An 11,233-nucleotide genomic window follows, 5' to 3' on the forward strand; every position below is an offset into this window, starting at 1 on the left:
CAGTTCAGTAGGCCTTGTTCCATATGGCGACCGTCTCTGTATATTGACCAGTTTGTTACAGTCCTTTGGGTGGTCAACATACAGAGGTGCTACTGTACTTGGTAACAAATTCAAGATATTACTTTCTAAATAATTAACAAAATTTGAAAACTCCAACTTAAAACCCATCTAAGTAATTTTTTTTTTCTTTTTTTTTTTTTTTGTAGAGACAGAGTCTCACTGTACCACCCTCGGTAGAGTGCCGTGGCCTCACACAGCTCACAGCAACCTCCAACTCTTGGGCTTAAGCGATTCTCTTGCCTCAGCCTCCCGAGTAGCTGGGACTACAGGTGCCCGCCACAACGCCCGGCTATTTTTTGGTTGCAGTTTGGCCGGGGCCGGGTTTGAACCCGCCACCCTCGGTATATGGGGCCGGCGCCTTACCGACTGATTTTTATTTGTTGTAGAGACAAGGTCTTACTCTATCACTCAGGCTGGGGTGTAGTGGTGCAATCATAACTCACCATAAACTTGAACCTCTAGACTCAAGTGATTCTCCTGCCTCAGCCTCCCAAAGTGTTGGAATTAGCATGAGCCACCATGCTCAGCCCCCACATCTAAGTAAGTTTTAAAATTCATTTGCACCCAAGCACATTATTCCATTATATGTGACATGACCCTATCTATGAAGGGGTTATAGATCCATTCATTTCAGTTATCCTCATTATCAGTAAAGACTGCTAGAACCAATGACATCAAGAAGCAATGTTTTACATCAGTAGGAAAATTACTACTGTCCTCCTGTGTAGCTATATAAACCCAGAACTTCCTCACTTCTTTTCTTCCTCTCTTCCTAGATTTCCTTCCTTTTCTCTTTTGTTCTTTTTTCTTTCAAGTCAAGAAAAATATCTTATTTCACATTAAAGTCTTTTAAGTAGTATGATCTTAATAAAATTTCCAAAATGTTGAATATTTACTTTAATAGCTTTGATATTTACATAATTATTTATATATTATCACATTTGAATAATCTAGAAATAATCCTGATGAATCTTCACTTTACTATGGTAAGTGAGGGGTAATAGTGTAACCCTCTGCCACACCCCATGACCAAAGAGCAACTGGGCCCACCTGAACTCATAGCACAGATCTGGTCCACTCAATTCTGAAATCCCTCCAGGGAAGGAGATTGTAACACAATATTCCACTGCAGTGAGGAAAATTATCTTTCTTTTCCTAGCAAGAAAAATTATCTTTCTTTTCTTAAAGCTCAAAGGTCCCTGCTAAAATAGAAGCCTATTTTCCTTTGGTTCTCAGCCAAGCTCAAGAACACCTGGAGAATAACTTTTTATATGCATATGAAAATTTTAGTTCCCTTCCAGGAATTTTACAAAGGGTATCAAAGAACGGCTTTGTCAATTCCCCCTAGATCCTACACAGAGGTTTAATTATAATGGCAGGATTTTAATGATCAGTTCTGAATATTAGTAAGATCATATGGCAACACACACTTATTTCTTTAGAATAGATGTGAGAAGAAATAATCACTGCACCAGACAGCTAGAACGAAAGGAGAAAAAGTTCCATTCATTCTGGATAAAGGAAAAATTGTGTTTAATGATTTAATCAGGGAAATCAAGCACTCAACGTTTGTCACTAGCAGTTCCGCAGAGCATGGACTGATCCGTTTTACTTCCTGCTTCTTCATTCTCACTTAAAGCTGCTACTTTAACTTGTCACATTTCCATAGCAACTGCTCCCTCAGTTTTTATAGGTAAAGCACAAGGAATCATTTCTAACCCACCTAAATGTTCCGATATCAATTATCAACAAAAAGCTTTTGCCAGGAAGATGAGGCCCAATGGAAAGAAGTAGCACCCAAACACAATGTTTACAAGAGGAAAGGCTCTATATTTCAGCCAGCGGAGCTTATGGTATAGAAGAATTCAAAATGGCCACACTCCCCAGCTGGCTTGGTCTTTCCCTCTTTTCTCCAGTCAAAAAAGTTCCAACCCATCAGTACCTTTCCCATTGGTCAGTTTGAATCAAGTGGGAGACGCTGTTCCAGGCCCCACAGAAGTACAGGATTTCACAGAAGTGGAAATTTCCAAGTTCCAGGAAGTTAAGTCTACAAATTCCCAAGAGCTGAGTCACCATGGAGAGGACCCTGCAGGTGTATCCTTGTGGGCTCCTTGAGAAGACCTGTTCTCCTGGATCTCACCCTTCTCTCAGCTAATTCTGCCCAGTGTGGTATGAAGAATCAGCAGCATCTCATCAACTCTTCTAATTTATGAAGACTGACCTAATTTATGAAGACTCATTTTCTTTTTAGGTTTGGGGGGTGTCTCTGAGAGAAATCAAAGAAAGATGTCCCTCCACCCTACCTGAGCACTGAACAGGGGTGAGACAAGCAGAGCCCCAAATACTGTACAACCTGCATTGCTGTGAAAGGCCAGGATGGAGGACAAAGCTTCGAGTGTGAGCAAAATGACTGTAACTGAGCCTCTCCCCCAGAAGACAGACATGCAGCTTATTGTGAGTGAAAATAAAATCTTAAGCCACCCAACCAATGGAATGGATACCCTCTTGGCCGAGAGGACCCAGAACAACCTTAAAGCTGAGTTTCTGGGTATGAGGAGAAGGCAGCCAGGTCTCATCATGCCCCCCCGGCTCCCCAACCCTTTTGGAGTTACTCTTTGTAACAAGTTACCAAACCATTACAGGACCTGAGGCCATGCAGGACAGAGGTTAAACCGTACCTGTGGGATTATCAATTTACTTAAAAGATCTCTGGAGTCTCAGTAGTCCACTGGCTTGTGACAGATTATCAGACTTCCTTAACTTTAAACCTCCCTAGCCTTTAGACAAAGGTTCATTTCTTTTAAATAATTATAATTCAAAACATCTTTAAAGCCCCCTATAACCTGTAAGCCCCTACTTCAGAATGTCCTGCCTTCTCGGGTCAAACCAATGTCTGCCTCCCATGTTTTGATTTATGACTTTATACCTAATTATGTATAAAACCAAATTGTAACTCAACCATCGCAGGACCGCTTGCCCAAGGTCCCTAGGATGTGGCTCTCCGGGCCATGGTCACACGTATTCCTAACTATGACATCTAAATATAACATCTCTCTATCTCCACAGCTCCTCTTTAAAATATGTTAGAGTCGGGATTCTTTTCCACTGACACTACCTTGGTAGCGAAGTAAAACACATTCTCCCTGGGAAGGCTGAGAATCAAAAAAGAAAAAGGGAAAAGCTGAACTTGCCCAGACTATTTTTTTCTAAATTTATCACAGATATCAAACCTCACTGGGCATGGAATGAGTAAAGTGACATACAGAAACCAGGAGTTCACTAGCTGAACTCTTTCTACTTGAAAGAAACCAAATAGGATTCTTTTGTGACAAAGTTCTCTTTATTTTCAGAGACCCCTAAGAACCCAAAAATATCAGGTTGCAACTTATAATAAAAAATACATTTGTCTTAACACCACAACTCCCCAGTATTCCTGGTGTTTTGCTGGCTAGAAAACTGTCTTCCATCTATTTCGTGCCTTATTAAAATTCATTAATATTTTTTCTAAACTTAAAAATTTTATCTTATGGCTTGGCGCCTGTAGCACAATGGTTTCAGTGCCAGCCAAATACACCGAGGCTGGCAAGTTTGAACCTGGCCTGGGCCAGCTAAACAACAATGACAATTATAACAAAAACTAGCTGGGTGTTGTGGCCAGCGCCTGTAGTCCTAGCTACTTGGGAGGCCAAGGCAAGAGAATTGTGTAAGCCCAAGAGTCTGAGGTTGCTGTGAGCTGTGATGTCATGCACTCTACCGAGGGTGACATAGTGAGACTCTGTCTCAAAAAAAAAAAAATTCTATCTTATAACTAATGTGAAAACCAATAAACATGTTCTGGTTAAGCAAGTTAACATCTTTAAGTTTCTGTTTCTTCTTTGTAAAGTAAGGCTAATAATAACCCCTACCACATAGGAGTTGTTTTGAGGATTGAAAGAAATAATGCACATGAAATTCTTAGTAGTCCTATGCCTGACATCAAAATAACACTCGCTGCATCTTCAAGATGATGGTGATGATAAGAGGTCAATGCTTTTGCCCCTTCCTTCCTGCTGTAACTCCAAAATATATCCTAAATACAATATCTCTCCAACTCTAAAGCTACCACCTACAGTCTCTCACCTGGACTATTGTAACAGCCCCCTCCTTGGATAACCTGAGACCTTTCTACAGTGATTCCTCCACAGTAGGCACAGTGAGTGTTTGAAAGCCGTAGATCAGATCTTGCCACTCTCTTACTGGAAGCCCTCCCAGGCTTTCACAATCAGAATAAAGTCCTAACCCCACAGGTGGAACTTGAGCTGGCCCCGCCCACACCTCCATCTTACCTTCCTCCACTTTTCCACCAGCTCAATATCCTCCAGCTACCAGGGCCTTCTCTCTTTTCCTATAATTTTTTAAACTGATTCTTTTTGAGGGGCTCTTTGAGGGAAATGTAGGGTCCAATATAAAAGGGTATTCTCTTTTTCAGGCTCCAAATTAAATAATCAACACACTAAGAAATAAAAATTAAATCTTTTTTTTCTTTTCTTACCTATAGTAAGCATAATCTTGGCTCATAACATTCTCTGACCATTGTTTCACCCCATGTATGTGGTTTTTGTCCTATTTATAATAATGTAAGGAATAAGCCCACTACCAAAAGTAAGCCATAACCCAACATCCAAACATAATTCTTACCTCCCCCACCTAATGTTACTATTGTCCTGAACACAGGATGAAAAGACCAGAATAAAGCCATCAACCACCCTGAGCTAATTAACATCTATAGAACATTCCACCCAGTATGAAAGGAATATACTTTCTCTGCAAGCATACATGAAAATTTTACCAAAAGTGAATGGGGCCATAAAGCCAACCTCAACACATTTTTCAAAAATTTGAAATAAAAAAAACTATTTTCTTAGACAATAACAGAATTAAACTGGAAATCAATAACAGATATTTAGAAAATTCTCAAATATTTGAAAATAAGTAACACATGCGTAAATCCAAGGGTCAAAAAGGAAATGAAGAGGTAAATTAGTAAATATTTTGAATTAAGATAACACATAACATCCCAAAACTCATGGCATATAGCTCGAGCAGTGCTTAAAGGGATAGTTATACCATTAAATATATCAGAAAAGGTTTCAAATTAATGACTACAATAAATTTCTATAATTTTATGTTGCCTTATCATCCATTTTGAATGTAAGTTGGACCCTCTCATACCAGAGCTAGGCTTAGTTACATTTGACAGTTTCCATTCTTTACCTCTTTCCAGCCTCAATGTGGTCGATCCAGACAGCTCCCTTATACAACCACCTGCTATTGGCCAGTTCCCTATGGGACAGCTAGATACAATGAACTTGATTCATCCATTGACCCCCTGCACAGACACGTCATGGGCTGCACAGACATGTCACAGAGACCCCCTCTCAGTCACAGCTGATAACACAGAACTCTTGCCTGCTTGCTTTAAACCCACAATTAGAACTCCCCATGGGAAACCCGCTTGAGTAATGCCCTGGACCCTAACAGAGGCTTCCGCCCCATAGGTCCTCCATCTCTCCTGTGCTCCCCACTCACTGGTGAGCATGTGTACCCCAGATGACCTCGCAAGGTCTGCTGACCTCTTCTCTCTGGGATCTATAAAGTCATAACATTGCCTCTGTTGTTCCATGTGCTTTTTCACCTGGCTGACTCAGCTGAACCTACTTTTTTCTTTCCCGTTCTCAACTCTCCTAGAGAGTAGCTATTTTGGTACAAATAAACTGGACACAGGTCAGAAAAGAACCACAAGGTGTCTGCCAACAAAACAAGTTTCCTATGAGAGGGACAACTGGTCATAGGTCAGACACTTAGGCATTAGGCCATCTACCAGGTAAAGTATCCTGGGAAAAGCACACTGTAAATATCCACACCCACCTCCCGTAGGGCCCCATCAGGGCAGGACTATCATTGATAGCCACTCTCTGGAGAAAGACTTCAAGTTCAAATTAGAAAACATGCCTAACAGACATCTTAAATGTTAACACATCTAAAACAGAACTCTTAATCTTCATTTACCACTCAGTAAATAACTGAGACTCCAGGGCATTACATAAGTCACCCAAGTGTTCAGGTCAAAAATCAAGACCTCATAATTAACTCCTCTCTCACCTGGACTATTGCAACACCTTCCCAACTGTCCCTTCATGTATTTTTTCTCCTCATACCAGCCAGCCTTACTTCATAAAAATACAGATCCTATCCTCTTTCTCCTCTGCTCAAGACTTTACAATGGCCCTCAAACATCAGTACAGCCTGTGGTCTATACTACAGGCTCTACAAATCTCCTGTAGGGCAACATACAGTTGCTCTGTTCACTGAACTTTAAATTCTCCTTACTGAGAAGCCCCCTTCCTGGAAGGCTCTGTCCCGATGTGTACTTGTCCAACTGCTTTGTCTCTAACCTCTTAGCTCAAAGGCTTTGTGTTTGTTTTTTGAGATTGAATATCATTCTGTCACTCTGGGTAGAGCTGTGGCATTATGGTAGCTCACACCAACCTCAAATTCTTGGCCTAAGTGAACCTGTTGCCTCAGCCTTTGGAGTAGATGGCAGGCGCCCCTAGGACACCTGCATGGCTAGTTTTTTCTATTTTTAGTAGAGACGGGTCACGGCTCTTGCTCAGGCTCCTCTCCAACTCTGGAACTTAAGTGATCCACGGTCTTGGCCTCCCAGGGTGCTAGGATTACAGGTGTGAGCCACCCTGCCTCGCTTCCCAGCTCAAATGTAATCTCATATGGCTATCTTCTTAAACTATGCTATCCAAGTACCACCCATCCCCAAATCCTATTAAACTACCCAATTGTATATTTTTCTTTGCAGTGTTTATCATTGTGTAAAATTATGTTTTATTATTTTTAAATGCACTTATATATAGCATCTGTCCCTTTAAACTTCAAATATAAACTTTGCAAGAACAGAAACTTCCACTATATAAACTTCCATATATTAACGTCTTCTCTGTTGCAGACACTCCTGTAGGTATCCAGAATGTGGGATCTAGCTGCAAAGAGTGGAAGTTTCAGGGTGGTGCCTGTGGCTCATTGAGAAGGGCACCAGCCCCAAATATGGAAGGTGGTGGGTTCAAACCCAGCCCCGGCCAAACTGCAACAACAACAACAACAACAACAAATAGGCAGGCGCCTGTAGTACCAGCTATTCGGGAGGCTAAGCCCAAGAGCTGGAGGTTGCTGTGAGCTGTGACACTAAGGCACTCTACCGAGGATGACAAAAAAATGTGGAAGTTTCTCTTCTTGCAAAGTTTATATTCGAAGTTTAAAGGGACAGACGCTATATATAAGTACATTTAAAAATAATAAAAAAGATAATTTTACATAATGATAAACGCCATAGAGCATGTCAAAGAAACCAACAATCCAGAAAACCTTCTTATCTAGTTCATTTTATAAGAGAAAATTGAGGTCAAAAACTAATTAAACTACTCTCTGAAAGCCGCACAACCAGTAAAATCGCAGCTTCAGGATTTAGGGCCAAGTTGACTCCAAATAACAGGTTTTTATGTATTTACTTATTTATTTTTTAAGACTAGTCAAGTGCAGTAGTGAGAAGGGGGGACAAGAGTAGACCTGCGTCCACCAAGGAATCTGTAACTGAACAATCAAGTGAGATAACACACTACCTTCGGACCAGCCAAATACTGGGTTTTTAATTGTACACTACACCGTCTCACTAAATTTTACAATCTACTATGCTAATTGTGAGCCTGAGTCTAACTTCCCAAATTCCATTCACAGGGAACCGCCGCAACGCCACACCAGCCACTCGGCATAATCCCCAGCCCAGCGACCCCTCCTTCCGGACCTGGCTCCGCCGTGCCCCACCCCCGTGACTCTGCAGAGAGCGTCTGCGCTGTGAACGGGTCTCGCGCAAAGCATTCTGGGATTTGTAGTTTACGTCCTACCTGCGTCCAGTAGGCACATGAAATAAGCCACTATGGAAGTTAGATATCTCGGAATTTAGTGCGAATTAAATAAGGCGTAGATTCTGTCTCAGTATAGTGTTGCAAAAGCGTCTTTTCAAAGGCGCGACTCCAACCTCGGATCAGGCTCTGCGCAGACAGCTGCGCGGGGTCCTTGGCTGGGCGGGGCCTGCTCGCGGTGGCTTGTGGCTCCTTCCTGTGCCGCCTCTCTCTTTCGCGTAGGCCCGCGGTGCCAGCAGGATGGGTGAGCTCTCCTGACCTGTCCTGGGGCACCGCACGCGGGACCTGGGTTCTCAGGGACGGGCGGGGGGAAGGGAGCAGAATGTCACGGGGAGGCCCGATTTGGGAGTGCTGGCGGGACGCTGCTCCCGAAGGCACAGGGTCAGGCGCAGAAGGGGCCCACGCGACTCTGCTGCCGCCGGGGACGCGGTACCGAGGGACCCTGGGAGGCCGCTGCCGCCACCCAGGCATTGGTGTTAAGGCTTATCCTTTGGGAAAGCGCACCCGCCGGAGCTCCTGTGCCTCCCTTTAACGTTTGTTAGTTGTTTTAGGGGAAAGTTTAGCCCACCGACCAAGTTACGGTGTAAAAGCCATGTACGGTTTAAGGGTATAGTCCAGATGACGCTAGTGTGTTTCGAGATATAAAACATAAAGTTAGAGTTTTTTTTTTGTGAAGGAACTAAAATGCTTTGATTTCTAGGCAAGTGTCGTGGGCTCCGAACTGCTAGGAAGCTCCGTAGTCACAGACGAGACCAGAAGTGGCATGATAAACAGTACAAGAAGGCCCATCTGGGCACAGCCCTGAAGGCCAACCCTTTTGGAGGTGCTTCCCATGCAAAGGGGATTGTGTTGGAAAAAGTGTGAGTTAAAGTTCGTTACTTCCTTCTAGGTTTCTTTTACTATGGCAACTCGAGACAACGTAGTGAATTCTTGTTTTGAAAGGAGTAATTCTAGGGTTTTGTGTAACAATGTTTGGCCATTTAGGGCTAAAAAAAGCACTGCTGCGTTTGAAAGTTGTTAAAGTTAGTACTTGGAAATTAGGTAACTGGAGTTTTTTAATATAACCATTAACCTGGGAGGAATTAAAGCAATGACGAAATAAGGGATATAAATGAAGATATTAAAAACAAAATGCACGTGTGAACTATCATAGGGTTTTTAATTATTTTTTTTTTTTTTTGGAGCAAATTAAGGTAAAGAGATGGGACTTGTGTCAGAAGTGACTTGAAATCATACAGTTAAGATTGAGATGCAGATTTGCTATTTGACTGTATAGATAACTGTAAGAGTCTGGAAATTTTCCTCGTTCTAATGAAACTAAAATTGAAAAGGTAGACGTGATCTCTAACAAGTTGTGTGCTTCAGGTAGTAAAAGGCATTGGTTTTCAGAAAGCCAGTTAATTTTGCAATGCTATTGATGTTTCAGAGGAGTTGAAGCCAAACAGCCAAATTCTGCCATCAGGAAGTGTGTCAGGGTCCAGCTGATCAAGAATGGCAAGAAAATCACGGCGTTTGTACCCAACGATGGTTGCTTGAACTTTATTGAGGTGAGTGTTTATTCATCTTAATCTCTTGAATTTCTGTATTGTTGGGGTGTTTTTTATCCAATAAATGTGAGTTTCCTCATATGAATATTTTTGTGATTCGCTGACACCAGGAGTAAATTTTTTCATTTTATTCCAGGAAAACGATGAAGTTTTGGTTGCTGGATTTGGTCGAAAAGGTCATGCTGTTGGTGATATTCCTGGAGTCCGCTTTAAGGTTGTCAAAGTAGCTAATGTCTCTCTTTTGGCCCTTTACAAAGGCAAGAAAGAACGACCAAGATCATAAATTTTGATGAAAACACAGTTAATAAATTTTCACATGCCAAAAACGTGTGTGTCATTTTCCTCGTCACAACAGATGCACTGCGTGTACTTCATCAATTTTAGAATTTAGGGAGAAACTTTCTTTCAGGATTCTGGGATTTTAGAACAAACTTAGATATTTAAACTTAAGTTTATAGTGAGCTTTTGTGGTAGAAGTATGGATATTTTTTTGATTTTTTTGTTTTCCATGTCTAGTAATCCACTGAATAGTTATTAAGTTTTATTGTACAAGGCACCCTTGAAAATGGTACATTCTTGGCCATCTTTGGAAGACCCAGGATGACAAACGGTACCCTCAAAGTTGCTCACTGTTGCAGTGTTTTGAGTTTTTCAAGGTTGGGAGCTATGTTCTGTTTCCTACACTATTTTGGAAAATATAGGTGCTGGATGAGTTGTTGAGGTGGAGTTGATGTTAAGTATATGCCAGTCAAATGGAGGAATAGAAAAAGATAATGCAATACCAAAGAGACCAGGTATATGGCAAGGTGCATCTCTTTAAGCTCTCTTTCATGAGATTGTAACATTTTTGACCTTAAGACTTGCTTGAAGGCACAAGGGAAAAGAAATGGAAGGGCAGGTACAGAACACTGTTAGACAATTGTTGAAGCTGGATGTTGAACACATGGGGGTTTCCTGTGCATATTTAAGTTTTTTCATGAGTATGTGTGGTATATATTAAGATGATTGCCTCATTAAATCTACAAGGAATTCCTATTGACTGTTAATTAGCTGATTAGAGCCTAACATTAAGAAATGTTTAGGATCTTTGAAAAACTTGTTTGGTTGATTATATCCCGTGGCATTGGACAGCCCGTGTGTGTCTGGTCCCTGGCCACTCTGGCTCAACCTGCCATTCTGTGTTTCCCTTTCTCCAGTAATGCTGGTCTCAGTTGCTCTAGCATGAATTCCCCAGCCTGCCTGGGGTTCCCTGTTAACCGTTAGGGCACCTCCATGTTTCCTGCTGCTCTTTCAGAACTCTGCTGTTTACAAACTGAAAGACAGGCGCTCCCAGGACCTAACGCGTAACCTCTGTCATAAATGGTGCAAGTCTTTATCTTTACCCGCGGGCGGTAAGATTGGCTCCTGCCAGTCACTGCTAAGCACGTGTAGTTGCGGGGTGAGTACTGGATGAGCCAGTCCTCAGGGCTGACCCAGTGCTTTCGAGTGGGCCTTAGCTGACCCAGAGCTCTGCGACTGGGGGAGGTTTAGGGCACCAGACCGGAACCAGGAACTGAGTCCGGGATTGTGCCTTGCCGCAGGATTCAGGCGCAGGGCAGGCAGCCCTTTGCGGGGCGGTGGGGTCCTTGTCGCGGGGCGCGCACTTGACTGCAGGAGCTG

General features: G+C 42.4%; 1 protein-coding gene across 1 annotated transcript; it reads left to right on the forward strand.

Annotated features, from left to right (window-relative positions):
* The first annotated feature begins 8,012 nt into the window (after positions 1-8,012).
* On the forward strand, positions 8,013-9,900 carry RPS23 (ribosomal protein S23). The gene is made up of 4 exons (XM_053587225.1): positions 8,013-8,271; positions 8,728-8,887; positions 9,454-9,574; positions 9,711-9,900. The coding sequence occupies exons 1-4, from the start codon at positions 8,268-8,270 to the stop codon at positions 9,855-9,857; spliced, it is 432 nt and encodes a 143-aa protein (XP_053443200.1). The 5' UTR covers positions 8,013-8,267; the 3' UTR covers positions 9,858-9,900.
* Positions 9,901-11,233: the final 1,333 nt, after the last annotated feature.

The sequence above is a fragment of the Nycticebus coucang genome, chromosome 1 (genome assembly GCF_027406575.1).
Source record: "Nycticebus coucang isolate mNycCou1 chromosome 1, mNycCou1.pri, whole genome shotgun sequence".
Taxonomy (NCBI): domain Eukaryota; kingdom Metazoa; phylum Chordata; class Mammalia; order Primates; family Lorisidae; genus Nycticebus; species Nycticebus coucang.